The sequence below is a fragment of the Aythya ferina genome (assembly GCF_964211825.1).
Source record: "Aythya ferina genome assembly, chromosome: 14".
Classification (NCBI taxonomy): Eukaryota; Metazoa; Chordata; class Aves; order Anseriformes; family Anatidae; genus Aythya; species Aythya ferina.
This window is the reverse complement of record NC_140312.1, coordinates 14,707,942-14,729,247: the sequence shown is the minus strand read 5'-3', so window position 1 is coordinate 14,729,247 and position 21,306 is coordinate 14,707,942. Positions and strand designations below refer to the sequence as shown.

The window sequence follows — 21,306 nt, the reverse complement described above, 5'->3', positions numbered from 1 at the left end:
GTCCAGTCATGGTCTGATTATCAAGGATAGATAGTCAAGATCTTCTCTGTACTTTGCAAGTGCTCTAATCGCTCCATGTATGATCATTCTTAGTTGCATAAGGAAAAAGTAGTATTAGATTGCATCTATCTTTGGTCAGCTCCAGGCCTGAATCTGAAGTCTTGATTTGTTTTACCAGGCAATACGTACAGATGTAATTAACATTATTTTTATTCTTGCCATCTGGTAAAATTGGGTGCCTGGAAGAATGACTTGCAATGTCAGTGGATCGACTACATGACTTTCTTGATGGGTATTGTGGGTGTTGTGGGATCTGGAATGAAGTGCTGCAAAGTGAGGGGGAGGGAGAGAGAAAATGTGAGGAACTTCTAAACTCACAGGTGGAATAAGGTTCTGCTGACGATTCCTGTGAGATTATTATGATAACAATGTTTTCTCCAAAAAATTGCCATTCTGTCTAATGTGTAAGTTACTTTTCAGCGTTTACTGATGGTGTGTTGTATAGCGCTTGTCTTTTAGTCTGGTATTAGCTTCAGTCACAGACTGTCTTCTGTTTTGCAACCTGTTTTCTATGTTTTCTTGATATACTGTGAAACAGAAGAATTATTAAATCACATGGTAATAAGAAATTTATCTTCAAAACAGTGAGAACTACTTGGTGAGATGGGGGAGTAAAGGCTTTCCAAAGGAAATTGATATGCTCAATAATCTGAAAGTAGTGTTCACAGTAAGTGTTTTCAGTTTTCCTTGTATCTTTCAAATCAGATTCTCTCTTTTCTGTGGCCGCTATCAGAATTTCTGAGAATGAGGAAGGAAGAAGTAGTCATCTTGTGATCAGCAAGATGATCAGTCATTGGATGTTTTAGGGCAGAGCTTTTGATGTCCTTTCTTCAAATCAATTTGCACCTTTTTTCTAATGTCTGCTTCATCAGTTTAATGATGACTTTGATATTTTATCTGTTGTAGCTATTGATTGCTACTTTCTTCTTTTTATCTTAGCTTATGTTTTCCTCAAATTTGAAAGTCTTACACTATTTCTAATTTTCTGTTGACTTTTTTTTTTTTTTTTTTTTTTTTTTTCCCTTTCACTAGTTTTTCACTGGTTGTTGAGGCTTATTTTCTTACTGGAGAGCCTCCTTAAATTTCATGACCAAGTTCTTCCCCAAATAATACTTTAACTATCTTTTTTCTTTTTCTTTTAGGATCTTGGAAATAAAGACCTTAGCAGAGACAAAATTTATTTAGTTTGTCAAATAGTCCGAGTTGGAAGGATGGATCTCAAAGACAGTAACTCAAAGAAATACACACAAGGACTAAGGCGGCCTTTTGGAGTGGCAGGTAACTGATGTCTCCTGTACTCTATCTGAAGCAGGTGTTAAGTGATAATTGCCAACCTTGGACAATAAAATCTCTATGAAGACATGCCAGAATCTAAAATAGACATATCAACTATCTTGATAGTTGATAGTACTTTTGTACTTAACATTTGAAGTCCATAAAGACTGCACCTAGATTAGCATTTTAGTTATGTCAGAAATGTGCTTTTGAATTCCATTTCCTAATTATTCATGCTTACTGCTACAAAGTGCAAACCAAAACACAGTACCACAGTATTAATAACAAAATTCACTGTGGATGAAATAAAAACACTGATTATGTGCCAGGAAGACCACCAGTGCACGCACGTTATTTGCAAGATCAGATCAAAACTAGTCTGAAGCCATTCGCTCCTCACATAGCCTCACGTCTGTAGTGCGCTCTTTGCACTGAAAGTTCTCATCCACATATTTACTCCTACTGGGCTACGCCGCCTGCTAATGAGAATCTATATTTACCTCGAGGAACAAGAATATATAATGCACAGTATTAAGGGATAGGAGGAGATATTTAGCAATGCCATTTTATGTTTTGATAATTTTCTTTTATTTTTGTAGTTATGGATATTACTGATATCATAAAAGGAAAAGCTGAAAGTGATGAAGAAAAGCAGCACTTCATACCCTTCCATCCGTAAGACAATCATAAGTATCCTATTTCTGTACACGTTTCTACATCTGCTGGGTAGCAAAATGACCCATGAAATGATTCAAGAAAAAATACTTTTTCCTTTTTATACTTTTACTTTGTGGTAGCGTTAATTATTTAATTATCACTTTAAAAGGCATTTAAGACTTGATAGAGGTTACAGACGTATACATAAATGTATACGTCTAGAAATATTCTCTTTCTGTCATCTGGTCCCATGTCCTATTTAAGAAAAAGCTAGTTAAATCATCATACCTTTAATGCAATAAGTTTTACAGCCATGAATGACTAGTAATTGATGTGCTTGAATTTACTTTGAACTTGAGAAAAATCTGAGTAAGAACTGGGTTTAGGTTTGAAAGTAGTTGAATTGTCACACGTTAACTATCTTGAAAGTAATTTTTAGAGGTTTTAGGCAACCAGACCAGCTGCCTAAAAATGCAACACTCAAAAGTCAAATGTCAATGTTCACTGGAAATATATTTGTGCATTCTACATAGCACTACCATTATGTAGTATGGAGAATTAATATAATTCTGGAAATAAACCAATGTATCAGACTTTGGCCTATTTTACTTATTTACAATTTTATCCAACTTTGTTATTTGAGAATTTGGTCATAATTTCAAGAGGAGCTGAAATTCAAGTTCATTAGTCAGGCTGTTCATCAGGAAAACCTGGACTGCACAGGCATGTTGGTGAATGCTTTCAGGTTGTGCAAAATGACAGGCTTATGTATTGTGGTCAGTCTGTTACAGAGCACAGTTCCTTAAGTTGTTGAATTAATCTTTTTCTTCACTTCAGTCTACACATGGGTTTAGCACAAAAAGTCTGCAAATCAGAGCAAGAGATGATGAAATTACACAATTTATTATAATAAGTCCAAGTATGGCAAAGAGAACTGAGGCTGTTTGTTATCTATGTTCTGAATGGTATTTAAAATAGTTAGTGCTTAATTCCTAGTAGTCATTGTTTTTTCTCCTGCAGGGTAGTGGCAGAGAATGACTTTTTACACAGTCTCCTAAGCAAAATCACAGCATCAAAAGGAGACAGTGGTGGACAAGGTGAAGTACATTATTTTCTAAAATCAGATAACAAGGAATTTCAGTGGAGTTTCATTTCATATTGTTTACATTTTAGAGAAACACTTTTATGTTATACCTGTAACACCACCATGGACATGTGTACAACTTTGAAGCTGGAAGCGAAGAATCATGACTTAGTTGCAGAATGTAGGAGGCTATTTAAATTAGTATTTAAAAGTATTGGATGTTAAGCATTTATTTCCAACTAAACAAGTGGGAGAAATGAACTCTTGTAATTATTTTGGTCAGGAAATGAGAACACCATCCAAGGAGAGAGGTGTGTTTTTGTTGTGTGTTTTTTTTCTTTCCTCTCTTTAGAAAAAGTGTGATTTTTTTCTTTTATTTTTTCTTTCCTCCTCCTTTTAATAGGTCTCTGGGTAACTGTCAAAATGCTTGTTGGAGATGTGATTCAAACTAGGAAGGACTATCCACACCTTGTAGACAGAACAACAGTTGTTGCTAGAAAACTAGGATTTCCTGAAATAATCATGCCAGGTAGGAGGTGTTTTGTTCTCTATCAGCAGCTGATTTTTGTGGTCATTCCTGGGTTAATGAGCATCAGCTATGACCTTAATTACTGATTTCAGTAAGGAGTAACTCAGAGAATCTAGAATTTACTCTTCATGTTAAACTCTGTTCCAAAATTACAGGTTTATATAAAATAGTGAAGTCCCTAGAAAGTATTACATAGTACTAAAACAGAAAAAATAAAATCAAGACAGTGAGGGATAATCTGAGGTCCTGATACATAGCTTCTTTCCTTGCTAAGGAAATGCTTACTAAAAATTTTAAGTTGCTTACTAAAAGTTTAACTTAACCTTATTTTTATTGTAACTTATCATTGTCCTTTAATTATAATAATAAATAGTAAATACATAAATGTTTTTACCCTCTCTTGATTTTGGATTTATGATTATGTATTTGCCAACTAAATTCACTCACTGTCAACAATTCTTCTTTAAAAAAAATAAAAATCAATTCAAATCTCACTACTTTTAAGCTTAATTCACAGGAGAACTGTAATTTTGTTCACAGAAGACAATTAAAATAGTTCCTTCTAGAAAGGCAGCTCTTAATGTGGACAAAATTCAGTAATGGCATCCTGCTGTCACCTCACCAGCAGGTGTCAGTGCAGGATGAGAATCGGTTGAAGGCACTTTCAGGAACCTTGTTTGGTTCGTTTCACACGGTTCACTGAGATCTTCGCTAACAATAAAAGAGCTGGAAATTTTAAGTTCAGATGGAAAATGAGACGTTTTCTATGTTAATGTGTTCCACTGTAGAAAAACTCTTGTGAAGGTAATCCGACCCTTTGTTCTCACAGCATTTTCATTCATTTTTAACCTTTTCATTTCTTTTTTAGGAGATATAAGAAATGACATTTATATTACACTACTGTATGGAGACTTTGACAAATACAATAAAACAACTCAAAGAAATGTGGAAGTAATAATGTGTGTTTGTGATGAAGAAGGAAAAACTCTGCCAGTAAGTTTTTTTTCACTGCATAACAGAAAGACAGAAATACAAAAATGAAGTATGTTACAGAAGTAACCCTTAAACTTATTTAAAATTCTTATAAAATAACACAATAGAAAACATCAGTTCTCTCACTTATGTCATCTTTTGACAGATGAATTTTATGTTTACTGTGACAAATCTATTCAATTCTTGCACAGGTCTTGCATACAACTGTAAAACTACTGGAAAAGAGAAATGACACTGACCCATTTTAGCTGTGACTAAGGAACAAAGATTAAATGCTGTTCCTGACAATTATTACATTGTTTATCATCCCCCCCCCCCCCCCATTTTTTTGGGGGGGGAGGGGGGGGAGGGAGAGAACGGAGGGGGAGGTGGAGAATTCTTGGAGGAACACATTTGTGCATTTAAATGTGCATTTACATTCTATTTCTTTCACTTATGTGAGCCTCTGATTTGTGCCAGAAGGACTGTCTGTTCTGTGAATAAAGTACATGGCAAATAACTACATTATTAGTGAAAACAGTGGAGTGTGGACACTGCACTTATACAACAAATATTTACAGTATCTTTTGTCTTGTCTATTTATGATTTTATGAATACTTGTCTTTTCCTTTTGGATTTCTTAACATTAGTTCAATATTCAGTGGGATTTTTGGTCTTTCCTTTTTTGAGCTTTATACTGTTCTCTGAAACTCTACTGTGATCATGAGGGTGAAATCATTATGATAATTACTGAGATAAAATAAAACTGGAGAAATGCAGTGTGCTTCATGAGTTGCTGCAATGTCAGTGTGTTGATGAATTACAACTAAATATTTGACCTACAATATTGATTTAAAGCTTGAGTGAAGAAAACCCTAAACTCATGTAATGCCTAGGGTCCACAAAACAAATTGTAACCCTGATCAGAAAACACCTGACCATATGACTGGTGTGTATAGGAAATAACTGTTGTAATATAGACTTCACTGGCTTCTACTCTGTTGGTTGCAGTTACAGATAATATGCTTAAAACATATGCCAAAGTATTCACTAAAGAAATGAACCCAGTGTAATGCATTAAATCTTGCATTCATTCCAATGTTATATATTTTCAGTTCCATGGATGCACCTTTTCTCCAAATACTAGCAGAAAATTGGGTTGTCCCTTTGTCTATGATCTGACATAGATGTTCAAATAATGCCTGCTTTCTGGGGGCAATATGCCTTACACATGCTTAAATGACAATTTTTCAGGAACTGATTAAAACACTGTTGAAGACAAGTAATAACAAAAGCAAATGTTTTTCAATTTTAGCTTTCAAAAATAATCAAATATCACTAAACTTCTAAACCTATGATTTTTTTTAAAAACTTGGAAGTTTCTAATTATCGTACCCTATAATTCAGATTAAACACATGTTTATTAACATGGAACTTGCTGTTCCTGTTCAGGTATCAAATTAGTTTCAGGTGAAAGGGCTGGCACTACATTTTGTTGCAAATTAAAGGCCTTTTCTTTTCTAACTAAATGTCACAGAATGCATTCAAACATGTTGGTGTACAAACCTTGAAATAATCCCTTTGTGCAAATCGGGTATACCTTTATGTAGTTAAGTCACAGAGACCAGGCCTTAGAAATCAGGTATCAGCATCATACCTTACTTGTCACCAGATGTCCTTCCTGGTGTTTGAAGAAGATTTCTGTCACTGGATTTTTAACAGGAAAGTTGTAGTAGTTAGTGCAGTTTCTATGAGGCTAGCTTCATCTGTGCCATCAGTAGAGAACTTAGTATATTTGCTTCTTTCATGCATTGCAGTTTCACATCGATGCTTTATGAGGTGTCAGCAATTTTGCTTCATCCGCTATCATCGTTAGCAGTTATCCTGCATGTACAAACCTCAACAGCAGTCAGACAGGAATGGGGGAAGTAGGTTGAGACTCTTTCCAGATTCACTAAGACTGAATTTCTCTGTTACAACAAATTTAACTTGACCAAAAGTCAAGTTAGAGCCATACTAGTTCTGACAGTCAGCATAGTGTAGTAACTTAGGCTGTCAAGTGTAACAAGGTAAGAAGTAAATAGCTAAAATTCATGGAGAAACAGGTGAATTGCAAGTTAAAACACAGAGGGAGAAAGTCCTTAAAGTGATTAGTAAGTACAGGTTATTGAAAAAAGAAATGCAGAAATTAAATTTAGCACAAGGGGCAGAAAATGTAAAAACAAGAAAAAATCAGAAATCCTCATTGGGAAAAAAATCCAGGAGAGTGTTATATTGGTGCATCTGTATCATTTTGTTCAGAAGTAACTTTTGGTACATAAACAATACTTATGAGACTGTGCTAAAATAGAGTATTTTAAAGTCAGGGGAAAAGTCAAAGAAATAATAAAGTGAAATAATTGTTGCATTGTGTTTCTTTCCCACTAATTGAGGTGATTGATGCCTTTGTTACTTCAGTTCCTCATTTGGAAGAGAAAGGGAGCCTCTCTGTTGGTTACCTAGCTTTCCTCACAGCCCGCTGTGAGCCTGTAAAAGGCCATCTACTTCTAGGCCCAGTATAATTCTGGAAAAATGTTCATTTTCCTTGTGTTCAGAGGGTTGGAAACAGCATCTCCTGTCAAAGCTTCCTTTCTGTTTGTTCTTTTGTTATCAGACAGGTCTTCCTGCCCCATGGTATGTGCCAGTCCCACACTTGTATCATTTCAGGACTGCATCTCCAGGCTCCCAGGCCTGAGAGAGGCCTGAGGGCCATGGCAGTGGCTTTGCCTTCCTGTTGCCCTGATTGCTGGGCCCTCAGGGAATGGTACTTGAGGTGTGAAGCATTCATTCCCTCAGTCCAGGGCTGCCGTGGGCTCCAGGGACTTTGGCCCTCAGTGAGCATGGCCTCAGCATGGCACAGTGAGGGCATGTAGTCCTGCACCCATCCCATCAGGCACTGAGGTAAACTAGGGGGCGGGATGGCAGAGGAGGCTCTTGATCGTCAGGTCAGCCGGTTTGGTTGGTTTTACACAAGTGACAATAACTGACAGAAATGAGTGAGCCGCTGTGAACTGTTTCTTTCCTCCTTTCTGTAAGAATGCTGTTTGCCTGGGAGCAGGAGACAAACCCGTGAGTGAATACAGATCAGTTCTCTACTACCAGGTCAAACAGCCACGCTGGATGGAAACATTAAAGGTAGGCTGCAGAAACTTTTCGCTAGCTCTATTTCCTCATTGCTTGTTGGTACCTCAGGTAATGTTGCACAGCATCAGCTTTTTATAAAATAGGTTTAAGATACCTTCACCCCGAATAAAACAAGAAGGGTAGTGTCTTAGTCAGATATCAGTTATTAGGACTATGTGTTTACTGAGGTTTGAAATTTGGCTTAGAAAAATGATGTTAAGATCTTATCTAGCAAAACAAATGAGATCATCTTAGAAAACCTCACGTCCTAATAAGCTTCATGAAAGATGATATACTGCATTTGTTTTATTGCTGCGAAATATTAGAGATGAAGAACTTCAATTGCCTGAAAAAATCAGAAAGAGGCATTAAAAAATATTCTTTTAGACAGAAAAAAGCTGTTCTAAATTACTTTAGATATACACTACTAACTACTAAATCTGGCTTTAATGTATTTGAATAAAAAATACCTAGAAGCTTCTAGAAGTAGTTCTTATAAAGCATGTCTCTGGCTTGATAGTGTGATTTTTTTTTAATTTATTTTTTATGAAGACATCTACTGTCATGTATGGCAAGCCCACAGTTAGTAAGGGGTGGTGTGTCCCCAAGATAGCGCAGGGCAGGGAATGAATGTCATTTGTGTCATTTGAAATATTAATGTGTTTTTAAATGTATTTGTTGTTTGGAAAACATTGACTATTCCTGTGTTTTGGTTTGTGTACTATTTTGTTTTTTAAAATTCATATGTATTTCAGATGTCTGTATGGAAACATTTTAATAGAATTATTAACAGTAGATCCTTTTGTTAATAAAAGTGTAGTTACTATGAAGTGTGTTATGCAGTAAAAAATTTAAAGGGAAGTTGAGTTGTGAGTCAACTTGATGCAATACAGATCTAAATTTAGAATTATAAACATGTTGCTATTAATTTTTTTTTGTTAACAATTGGTCTTCTGTTGCATGCGTGTCACAATTACATATGCTACTTTAAAAATAAAGCAGTCATTATTTTTGGATACTACTCAAGGATTTGAAGAGGAATTTAATTATAAAAATATATGTATTTTCTGATTTTACTAAAGGTAGCAGTTCCTATTGAAGACATGCAAAGGATACATCTGCGCTTTATGTTCAGACACAGGTCATCTCAAGAGTGTGAGTAGAGAATTTTTACTTCAGTGAATTTTAATTCCTCGATCAGTAGCCAACTGCAAATCTTTTGTTTTGCAGCTAAAGATAAAGGAGAGAAGAATTTTGCAATGGCCTACATAAGGCTTATGAAGGAGGATGGAACAACTCTTCAAGATGGCATCCATGATTTGTTAGTCCTAAAGGTATTGGATTTTTTTTTTCTTTTTTCCTCCCTAAGAGACCTTTGTTTCACACTATCGTCTTTGACTGCATTGTTTATTGTCCTTGTGCTAAATTAATTTTATTAATACATTGAAGACAAGAATTATATTTTCATCTGAGGAAAAAAAAAGGTGCAACTTCTTCCTTGGCTGGTAAACATAATATTACATTTTAATTATAGTTAGATGATTTAAGAACAATGAGAGACACTTACTCTTCCTCATATTTTTATTGGGTATTGTGATTTTGGCTTTTCCTATTACAAAGGAAGTAATGTGAGAGCTAAGTACTTGGATATGTACCATTGTGCTGGCTGAAGAGAAGTGGTTTTTTGTTCACTTAGAGTCTTTATTACATGAACAATCACAGAATGTAATCTTAGAGAGTTGTTGATTCAATTTTATAGTTTCTCAGATACCAAACTGAAAGTTCCAGGAATTTGATTTTGGACATAAAGAACATTGTTTTTACTCACCCTGATTGGACATAGGTAGGATTTATGACTTTGTGGCTTGAAGCAGGGAACGTATGTCTTGAGATTGTTTTTTGTTTTGCTTGTATTATTTCTTATGTTGGAGAACAAGTAGGAACTATGAACCAGGAAGCATTGCCAATTCACTAGAATATTTACTTGTTTCTTCTATTTCTTAGTGTTCTTTTCAGTAAACTAGTTTGCTATAACAAATGGCAAGCGATACACATACAACTAAATCAAGTTGTACTTGATTTTCACTGCCTTCAGACATGGAATCTTTCTGACTTTTGGAACACGTTTTCAGGTCTTTTCAAAACGTCTAACTTGTCTCAAAAAAAATGGAAGTCAGAACCCTTCTGGTTCCAGAAATTCTGAGAAGTAATTACTTGGCAAGATTGATACAACCATGAAAGTCAGTAATACTGTCTTTTTTGCAGCTTAAGGATTACGTGTTTTGTCATTTTACATATATTTATAATCAGTTTTTTGAAACTTTCTTGTTTAGTAGGACAATGACTATAGTCATTGAAGCAGATACAAACTAAAACATTAGAAAATCATTCTAGATTGTTTTTTGCAAATCTTTGTATACATGCAATTGTAGTCTAAGAATATGATACAATTGATTGAATCAAATCTGTTGAGGTGTTATAGCTTCAAGTGACAGAGTTCATAAATGCATGGGGGGAACTTTCTTTACCAATTGTGTTAAAGAAAAATGATGTACTCTGTACAGTTAAGAATGCAATTTTCATTGCCTCCCAGTCCTGAGTTGGAATCTAAAGTTGAGATGTAACAAATCTCAGTGAGAGCTATGGCATGCAGCTTGATGAAATGGTGTAGTAGGGAGAGAGGGGACATAGATCAGGAAATACATCTTGGGTCTTTGTGGTGTTCCTGCTATTGAAAACCATGAGTTCCATCATCTGTGTTGCTTATTCACTACAGCATATTGGCAAACGTAAAATATAATCTCACCATGTCCTTGTCTGTCCTGAAATTTTATGTTGAAGGTCCAGGTATGAAGCTGTAATAAACATATCAAAATAGAGTTGCTATTCTTACCCTATCAATCAGTTTTTCTGTTCTTAAATTGTGTGCAGACATCATTACCATATGACCTGTATCCTGTGTACAGTCTTCAAGGTGATGCTCAGTAGTCTCATCTTCTATCTCTAGTCACATCTTAATGAGAAGTCTGATCTTGCTTTTATTCTGCTAGTGATACCATAATTCCTTCCTGAACCCTTAAAACACATATCTTTTCAATTTTTGAATTTTCACAGTATGTTCATTGTAGTCTTGTGAAGCCCATTTGCTGCTGGGGCTTTTGTTTTCTTTATTATTTTTATTGTGTTAATTTAATTGCATTCATTTAAGTCCATAGAAGCATATCTTTTTATTTACTTTTACAAAATAACTCTACTTTTAAATCCAGTGTTGTGAAGTAAGTGATAAATGATAAATACATTATTTTTTTCAGGGTGACAGTAAAAAAATGGAGGATTCTAGTGCATATTTGACATTACCTTCTACACGTCAACACATAGAAAATAAAGGAGCGACCATAGGCAGGAACTCAAGTATTGTAGGCGGCCTTTCAGTAAGCTCACGAGATGCATTTTATATTTCAACTCTGGTTTGTTCTACAAAGTTAACTCAGAATGGTATGTATCTTTTAAACAGGTAGACATTTTAGAAGGAAGACTTCTGCACAAATGAGAAATCACATATTAAATTTTAATGTTTGTCTAATTTTTGTTTAATTTATTTTCTATTAGTGGGCTTACTAGGTCTCTTGAAGTGGCGTATGAAGCCAGAGCTGCTACAGGAAAACCTGGAAAAACTGAAGATTGTGGATGGAGAGGAAGTTGTGAAAGTATATCTTTTGTTGGTGTTCTGGAAATAGTGCATAAGAATGCAATACTGGATTCCTTTCTGGATGCTTTTATCAGATTTCTACTTTGCCTTTTACTAATATTTTATGCAATATATATGGATGTGTATGTAGAAACACACATGATCACAAGTTTAAAATAATGCTGATAAGGACAGACATACATAGAACTGATCTTGAAATTAACAAAGCAAGAACACCTCTTTCTGTCTAGAACTATACTTTTTTCTTCTTAGTGCCTGATTCTACCCAGGGAACAGGCTTTCCATTTTGTCTTTGTCTTTCAAGATTCAGTTGATTCATCTGTTACGGGTTGTCAACTAGTCTAAACTTTGTGTGAGAGATCTTTAGTTGTATTGTGCTGTGACACATGCTAAATATCTTTGGAAAATCTTTCTGAAGTAAGAGTTTGTAATCTTATTTAAGATAGATTCTCTATTTTGATGCACAAAGAAGTAGAAGTAATAGTCTCCAAAATGACCAAAATTAATTATAAGATTGAAAGGAGTATTTTGCTGTGAAGTCTGAAATGATGAAAGAACAAATAAGTGGTTCTTGCTGTTAGATTTAATCAAATTAAGTGTGACTCCATTATTCAGATTAGGAGTCTCTTACATTTTTTGTTGTTTTTTTAAACTAAAGCAGTAGACACCTCTCCTGTTTCTTTGACACCTCTCCTGTTTCTTTTGGAGGAGGGAAAATTTATTTAAAAAAAAACAACAAAAAAACAATAAAACAATAGAGACTTATGAGTGGCTCAGGTCTTATGAGGAGTGGCTGATGGAGTTGATGGTTTTTTTTAGCATGGAGAAAAGGAGGTTTGGGGAGACCTTACCACACTCTACAATTACCTTAAAGAAGTCTATAGCAGAATGGGGATGAGTCTCTTCTCATAAGTACCAAGTGCTAAGACAAGAGGAAAGTGCCCGAAGTTGTGGTGGGGGGGGGGGGGGGGGAGGAGAGGGAGGGAAAGTAGGTTGGATATTAGGGAAGAATTCTTCAATGAAAGAAGGGAATTGGTTGAGTTACCATCCCTGGAGGTCAAAATTCATAAATTCATTTAGATGTATAGCTTTGTGACATGCTTTAATAGTGGACTTGGCAGTGCTAGGTTAAGGGTTGGACTGGATGAACTTAGAGTTTTTTTCCAACCTAAATGATTCTGTGACTTGGTTTCCAAGTCACTGGGGAGCTATCCTTTGATTTAAAGAGATTTGAATATGAACACAGAAGTTGGAAGCATGTTTTTAATCACCATATGTAGGTAACAATAGCAACTACAATATGTATCACTAAGGAACTAGGAATGCACTTTTAGATAACTATCATTAGTTTATGTAACATCTTTAGCTTAATTCCATAAGCTTTGAGCTATGTATATATTATTGATTGCTGATGTCTGAGGATTTAATTTCATAAATTAAAGAAACTAGAGCCTAAATCCTCAGAAATGTGTTCTAAATTTGGCTGATACTTCAGTAAAGGCCTCTAAAAATCCCCTCTTGAGAAAAAGTCTCCTATCTGAAAATTGAATTGTGTGGTTTTCAAGCTGAATTGGTTGTCAGTTTGTCTTTTCATGTTTTTGTATAGTTTCTCCAAGATACGCTGGATGCCCTGTTTAACATCATGATGGAACATTCCCACAGTAATGAGTATGATATCCTTGTCTTTGATGCACTGGTAAGAATGGGCAATGGGTGATTTAATCTGTCAATGTCAAGAATCCTATGAATGTGAATGAACTATCACATTGTTTATCTCAAGAAAGTAGACTCAAAATCTCTGCAGAGAAGATAGGATATTACTATTTCCAAAGCTATTAAAAAAAAAAAGACACTTTAAAAATAGTGGTTTATCACAAATGTTTCAGGAGAGTAATGTTTTCATTTGAAGTGTGACTTTAAAAAAAGGCTAATTATGTCCATCTCTGTTCAGATATATATCATAGGACTCATTGCAGACCGTAAATTTCAGCATTTTAACACTGTTTTGGAAGCGTATATCCAACAGCATTTTAGTGCAACCTTGGCATACAAGTAAGTCTTTTTCTTTTTTTTCTCTTTTTTCTTTATTCTAAAGCCTCTGCAATCAAATTAAATAAAGGAAATAGCGTTATTTTCTGATGTAGTTATTAAAATTGTTCTGACGCTGCTTTTGCTTATCTGGAAACAGACCTGCCTGTGAGAAACAGATGTGACCATAGGTAGAGTTAACTGACAAAAAGTAATTGATTTGTGGTTAAACAATTCTTTGACATTCATTTTTCTCATCTGAATTATGTTGCTGTGTCTACACATCATCTGTATCCTGTCAAATTTGTCAAAAATCTGCTATAAATCCTCTTCGTTTACATTCCTGATCTTAATCTGAAATGCTTTAAGTGGGGACCTGAGGATGTCATTAACCCATTTATTTATGTAGGTTTCCACATATTCTCTTAGAGCAAACAAATTCATGGGGGAAAAAAAAATAAAAATAATCTTTGTATGCAGTTCACTATCTGGTACTGTACCTGAAAGGTTTAGGTGCATTTAAATCAAATTTTCAATTTTGTTACACGGTCTGTTGTGAACTGGAATCTTACTATTTACTACATGGTCCTTCCAGTGGGAAGGTAGAGTGGTTGGATCTTTCATATAATGCCCAAATGGGAAGATATGCTTTAATAGAAAAGAACAAAAACTGTGGGGACACATAGACACATTATGCAATAAATTTTATACTGGATTTGTTCCTTATTCTAAACATACTTTTGGAGGTGGCAGTAGGATAAAATTGCTTTGGCTTATGAAGAACTATGATGTTAATCAGTTTCTGCACGTCTCTGGGAAGTGCCAATAGGATATATATATTTCATTTACATTTATATATATATATATATATATATATATATAAAATTGATGTATGAAATATATATAAATGTATATATATATATATATTTTTTTTTTTTTTTGTAAATATATATATATCATTCAGTCTTGTCCTGGCAGTTCAACTGATTGAAACAAGACTTTAATTGGAGATTTAAATAATAGATAAAAGACGTTAGCTGAAAGTTTGGAATAGGTGAGAATATATTGTACTGTTCTGTGATGAATATGCACCAGTTCCAGTTCAACAGAAAAAGTCCCCCAGATGTTGTATTAGAAGATATGCTTGCTTGCAGTGCACAGTCAGTCCTTTCTCATGTTCTAGGGAAGCTGAAGTCAGCTTTATTGAGCCCAGAAACCTCAAGCAACTAACTATGTGGTCTTTAATTCTCCTTCATTCCATATGTAATTAGCACATGCAATTTAATGCATTGGTATTGTGAAAGTAGAGAAGATCTGGTACAGAACCTCTTAGGACTGCCTAATTTGTTTGAAGTCTTTCGAAGACTTACCTGACTAGCATTTTCTAATGATTTAATCAAGGCTGCAGAGGCAAAATCATGGTTAAGGTTGTTCTCAAAATCTTGCATTTTCTTGGAGCCATTCATTCCTAGTCATGTATCATCCCATGGATGATACAGTCTGTTTCAAGAATCATTTATGAAATACAGATAACTGTATATGGCCTAATTCATAGTCAGGAAGGAGATACTGTGTCTCAGACGTACTACGACCACTTTTCCTTTCACATGAAGGTGCCCCTAGGTTTGTGGAAAAGGAGAATTGACTGTAGCAACTGCTTTCATTTCTGACATTTCATCATACTTGATGGCTGCAGTTCCTTGGAGGTGGACAGGAGGGTGATCTTGGAGTTCCATGCATCACTTCTGCTGATTCATATTTCAAACAATATCCATGATACATGAGAGGTTTAAAGAAAAAAACAAAACAAAACAAAAAAACCTTTTTTTGTTTCCTTCACTTGATATAAAGTAGTAAGACACATTAAACTAATTGTTTTGTGATCAAACATGAGTCTGATATTTTTCATAGGAGCATATTTTTAATGTTGGGTATTATCAGCAAAATATTACCTCTCCTTGCCTCTTTTCTTCACTTTTTTTCTTCACTTTTTTCTTTTCTTCACTGCTCCTTTATACCCAGTGTCCAAGTTAAACACAAGTTCTTATACGCCTCTGGAGAGTTGAGCAGATACTCAAAAGCTTTGGATTGGAGGCGTGACAATTTATAGTACATGGAAATAAGTTGCCAGGTCAGCAGCAGATTAACTTTGGTCAGTAACTTTCCTGCAGTTAGTTGTCATTGTGTTATTAGAAGCATTTTCTGATGCTAGCAATGATGCATTGCTAATTATCCTTGCTCCAGTGTAATGTGAAGAGTTTTTGTAATAGCCTGTACTTAGACTGCAATGCCTAGATTCCCATTGTCAGGTGCCACTGATTAGGCCAATTGAATTTGTAGGTCAGTCAAGCAAGGAAGATTTGTTGAAAGTCATTCCTAAATAGATGTTTTGACTCCATTTAATGATACGGTCTTTTGGTCAAACTGTGAGGTCTTCACTCAGTTTCTGATTAGTCATCCATTTGTATGTAGTTCTTATGTAGAGTTACGAAAGGACTTAACATTGAGAGTTGAGGGACCTTGAGTGGACTGACACTGCATATAAGTTAGATAAATTTTATTCAAACTCAGTGTAAAGCTGTGAATTCAGAGAAGTGATATGAAGCAGTAAATGGAAAAAAAAAAAAAAAAAAAAAGGATATAGTGCCCCAGAAGGCTGAGAGGCTGAAAGTATGATATTTTGGTTCTGCAATCTGAAGGCTGGTGCTGTGGGGCTGACAATGTTTATATTTTGTGCAGTAGCTAGAGGTTCTTGGAACTATTATTTCCATGTGAGTATGTCCCAGATAGAATAATTACTTCATAATGTTTCATCATTCCAGCTGGTGAACTGTTAAATTTCATCAACAACCAAGTACTCGTTTGAGTTTGTTTGGGGTAGGGGATAGTAGGTTCCTATCGTTGTATTGATCTGCAGGGAAAAAATAAAACACACTGATTTGAATTTTTTTTATGGCCTTGTTATGATTAAGATTACATCCTTAATATTACTTCAATCATTTAGGATAAAACTAAAACTGTAAATATAGGGACTTTTATTTATAGATGAGCTTTTGCACTTTGATAACAGGCTATGTGTTGGTTTAGCAAAAACTACCTTTGGATACAAAACCAGGAGGTATTTAAAAAAAAAATACATACCTTAAGCAGATATTGCAGTGTACAGGAGAGTTGAAACATTTACAATTAGTTAATTTAAAGCATGTGGTGCTATTGAATCACTGGATTGCTACTTAATGCAGGTAGGTAGGCAGAAATAACATTTGTGCTAGCTTGCACATATATTTAATAACCATTTCTTAAAACACTTCCAGGATTGTGTGAAATTATGCTGCTAGTTTGAGATTTCAGATTTGTTTCTTGTTTGTGCAGTTAAGAATTTGCTCATTTCTTTTATTCTGATAGAGTTTGTGTGGCATTAACACAAAAGTAAATGCTGTATGTTTTGTTGTGTGAATACTTGATTAAGAATAAATATTCTCTTAGAGTTGGCAAATGAGTTAGAGAAATTAATTTTAGAAAAGGTTATTTTAAAAATGTCTTTTTTAACTACAGGAAGCTAATGAGTGTTCTGAAGACTTACTTGGATACCTCCAGCCGAGGAGAGCAATGTGAACCTATCCTAAGAACTCTGAAAGCACTGGAATATGTTTTCAAGTTCATTGTGAGATCAAGGACGTTATTTTCACAGTAAGTGCCCATGCTATAGCCACTTAACTATCAGTGCAATACCACAAAGAGTAGTAGACCTGTGAAACAGAAGAATTTGATTCCAGAACAGTTGTTCTTTTTTTTTTTTTTAATTATTTTTTGTAAATAAAACACAAACATTTTCTTATACTGCCACTGGCCTAAAATACAGACTTTGCTAAGATAACATTTTTTGAGAGGGAATCCTCAAATAATTGCTATGTGATTTACAGTGTAGGCTCCAGAGATGTATTTAGTAATAGCAGCCAATTTCAAAGGATGATTATTTCTTGTATCAGATGGCTTGGCCTAAGACCAGTGTATGCCCAAACATTGTGACAGATGGCATGAAGGCGTGTGTTTGTCCTTGAGATAGCTGTGTTCAGAAGTTCAGACTGCAAGGAACAAGGTAATTTTCAGTAATCATTGTCCAACTGAATGTAGAGTTACAGACAAGCAGGAGCTTATAAGAAATTCTAAAAGGACTAGATATGTATAGCTCAGCCAAATAGATGAGGTGTGTTGTTTATGAGTGGTATTCAGGTATAGGGAAAAGGGAGAGAAGGAGAAAGGAGTTGGAAGGAAGAAAACTATACTGTAATGACTGTGGCCCCCACTTCCTCCACTGGCCTTTAAGTATTCTCCCTGCATCCCACCGATCCCATCCACATCCTCTTTTTGCTCTTCATTCCTGCTCTCTCATTTATCCCCAGCGATTTCCCCCATAGTACTTGTTCCGTTGTTCCCCTGGAGATGCAGTGCCAGAAGATAGGTAGTGACAGATTCAGGACTGTGGGTACACCCAGTTGTTGGCTGTAAAACTTGAGGGTTGGCAGCCAACAGAACAGGGAAGTGTTCTGGTTTTATCTGCTTTTTGGTAAGTAAGAGCACTAATACAACTTTTCTCTGTTACTCTGCCCAGTTTTTCAAAAACTCCACATGGATATATAGTTTTGTTAAATTAAGTATATTATTTGTTGAATTATGAAATTCTGACTGAAATAAGAGTAGATTCAGAAGTGGTTGGCTACTGGTAAATAGTCCCTTAGAAATAGTTTTGTCTCTAAGAACTTGCTATTTATAGATAGATACAGACAAACAAGATGAGAAGCTGTAAAAACAAAGGGGATGGCACTCATGGGGATAGAATATAGCTAGCAGTGCAAAAGCTTTGTTTTAATTTTTTTAATAGGTGTCATGGCAAAAGGGGATATTGTGAGCCTTGTTGGAGGAAGCATTGTGTAGAGCATTATGGAAAATTTGTTGTAAGGCTGATGGTCAGAGAAGCCAGAGATTTTTTGTTGCTTGTTTGTTTAAGTGTGTACATCTGACAGTCTATTATAAATGGAGTTGTTGCAATACGATGCATATTCAAGCGATTACCTGTACTTATCTATTTGTTTTAGTTTTCCTTACAACAACCTTAACCAAAATTAACCAAAGGTCTGAAACTATATTCAGTTGGACAATTATTATTATAGACTGTAATTGTTCTTGTAAGAATATACCTGCTGAAAAAAATAAGGAATCAGTTAACAACAGTATATTCTGATACTGAATATCTGTCTCAAGTTTTTCTGATCTAACTTGTCACAGTCAAGACTGTCAGACTGGTCTATGAAAAAGGAGGAAATGTGGAAAAAATGGATTTGTATATTTTATTCCCTTGAAAGAAGTTGGGATTTAGGATTATTTTTTGAAGGTTTAAAATAGCCTTCTCTGAGACGAATCTTTTGTATTAATAGAGCTGAGACAGATCCTCACTTGGAAAGGGAACTTTCTTTTCTTTTTTTTTTTTTTTAATAACTTAAAATATATGAGATTTTATTATTTAGAGGCTTTTTTCAAAAAAAATCTGAAAACTTTGTTACATTGTGCTCAAGCTGAAGAATACTTACTAGAGTGAATAACAGATATAACAATTGGGGGAAATATCTATGTATGTAATATCAGATCAACTTTTAAAATCTATTTTTAAATTGTTTTTGAAACTTGGTACACTTCGAATGATGAAAGTTTCCTGATTCTGAAATGATAACACAGTGCATGTCTCAATAGATTATATGAAGGCAAAGAGCAAACAGAATTTGAAGAATCTATGAGGAGACTCTTTGAATCCATCAACAACCTGATGAAAAGCCAACATAAAACTACCATTTTGTTGCAGGTTGGTGTGTTCTTGGAAATTTTATTTTATTTTTATTTTTTAATTTGTTCTTGTATGTGGTTTTGTTTTGGCATTTTATTGTTTTCTTTCATTTTGGTTTTGAAATAGAGGGTAAGACACTCTTAGGTAGTTTATCTTTTGTTTCTCTTTTGTAACTGTCCTTTATTCAAGATCATGTTGCTTAGTAAAGTTGAAGTAGAAAAGGTCAGGAGAAGATAAATTTATATAACTTCAAACATGCAATACGTGACTGAAAGAACTAAAATATGGATGCTAGAATTTCTCAAGGAATATAGGGAAGTCTCCAGTGAGAGCTGAGCATTTCTTGAGTTTCTTCAGGTTGTGCTAAACAGGTATTCTGCCATCTTAGTTTGAAAAGTAAACTTGATAGTATCAGCATTTTGGAGGTGAGTTACTTAACTGAAAATAGTGTCAGTGTTTCCCATACATGTCAGTGTTAATCATTCTTATGTTTTAGAACCCCATGCTTTAAGAAAACTAGAAAAGCAGGAACTATTAGGGCTATTAATATCAAACAATTGGTATATAGTTCCATATTGAAATAGAATGTTACCAGTGCTGTGTGCTTGAAGTAGGAAACAGAAGATTTTACTGGATTACTGCAGTATTAATGCTTCATACATTCTTTCCCTGAACTCACTGTTTTATTAAGCTTGAGTTTTCCTTTGGTTCTGTGTTTTGATTCCTTTTGCTTTGAGGTTTAGTGGAAGACTGGATAAATTTTCTATCTTGAATAAATGTTCCCAGGTGACTGATGGTCTTGAGATTGGTATTCTCTGACACTGCCTGGAATGATGCATGCCTGCAAAAGAGCTAAACATCTGTACTACTTCAATTGTATAATACCATGATTATAGTAATGCTTTAAAAGCATTTGAAAACAATTCAGATTCTATCTGTGGTTATTTGACACTTATGTACAAATGTTCCGGGGAAAATTTTATACATTTGAAAGACATAGCATCAGAATCAGAAAACTTCAGAAGAAAAAAGATTTCTAACCAAAAGTAATACTGGAAGAGATTGTTTTTATAATAATGTTTGTTCTTATGGTAGTTATACTGTATTAGTATGTTAATCATCTACCAAATAGATTTTGGTGGCTTTTATGCTACTCAGGAGAGGCATGTCATGTCAGTGCATGAATGGAATGTGAAGTATCCCATTGTAGTTAAGGACCTGCTGCTGGAAATAAGTTTCTTGGAAAAACAAAATGAAACAAACAAACAAACAAACAAACTGTTGTTAACTCAATAGGCATGTTGGTCACAGTAGCTTTCACAAAGGATGATACATATCTCAGTGACTATTTGGAGGAGACTTCAGTTATGGTACTTGAGCCTTCTCCTTTGGCAGGTAGATGAGAATTGTCTGTAACTGGCCAGAAAATTGGAGATCATTTCTGTGTTGGGTGAAATGGACCGGAAAGGGGTGGAAATAAATTTATAAATCTGCCTCTGCCTAAAACCAATACTGATTTTTCCCATTTAATTTTGGGACTTTAAACATTGTACTAGTACTTATTTAAATTTGCAGGGTAAGGGACAGGTTATTTTTCAGAGATACTGCAAAAGCCCATGATTTCATAGGTGTTATACCTTATAAACTCCCCAAATACCTGTGAAGTTTATTTGGGAAGATGTAAAGAATTATTCTGAAACCTAAAGTGTCTTTTGGTCTCTGCTGATTATTTTATTTTTTTAGACTCAGAAACTTGGAACTCAGTATTTTAGTATGTAATAATTTCTGAGTCACTTTTATTGATACCAGTCATACTCAGACTTGTGTCGAATATTAATTCAGTCAGGAGAAGATTGTTCCTAAAACTACATGTCATATGGAACAGCCTAGTCAGTGCCGGAAGCACTTTATTGTTTCAATTTAACTAATTTTATCTTCAGAGTGATATCTTACTTTCTAATCTGTAACATGCTGTATAAATTTATGAAAAG

General features: G+C 34.8%; 1 protein-coding gene across 1 annotated transcript in view; it reads left to right on the top strand.

Moving 5' to 3' along the window:
* Positions 1-21,306, top strand: part of DOCK2 (dedicator of cytokinesis 2) — a 192,208-nt gene that overhangs the window by 20,106 nt on the left and 150,796 nt on the right. The window contains exons 9-23 of the mRNA XM_084535549.1: positions 646-727; positions 1,203-1,338; positions 1,935-2,010; positions 3,013-3,089; positions 3,480-3,605; positions 4,474-4,598; positions 7,653-7,751; positions 8,822-8,894; positions 8,970-9,073; positions 11,051-11,234; positions 11,349-11,446; positions 13,055-13,144; positions 13,400-13,500; positions 17,032-17,166; positions 19,225-19,333. Coding sequence (XP_084391675.1) covers positions 646-727; positions 1,203-1,338; positions 1,935-2,010; positions 3,013-3,089; positions 3,480-3,605; positions 4,474-4,598; positions 7,653-7,751; positions 8,822-8,894; positions 8,970-9,073; positions 11,051-11,234; positions 11,349-11,446; positions 13,055-13,144; positions 13,400-13,500; positions 17,032-17,166; positions 19,225-19,333 — 1,615 coding nt within the window. The remainder of the gene's footprint in view (positions 1-645; positions 728-1,202; positions 1,339-1,934; positions 2,011-3,012; positions 3,090-3,479; positions 3,606-4,473; positions 4,599-7,652; positions 7,752-8,821; positions 8,895-8,969; positions 9,074-11,050; positions 11,235-11,348; positions 11,447-13,054; positions 13,145-13,399; positions 13,501-17,031; positions 17,167-19,224; positions 19,334-21,306) is intronic.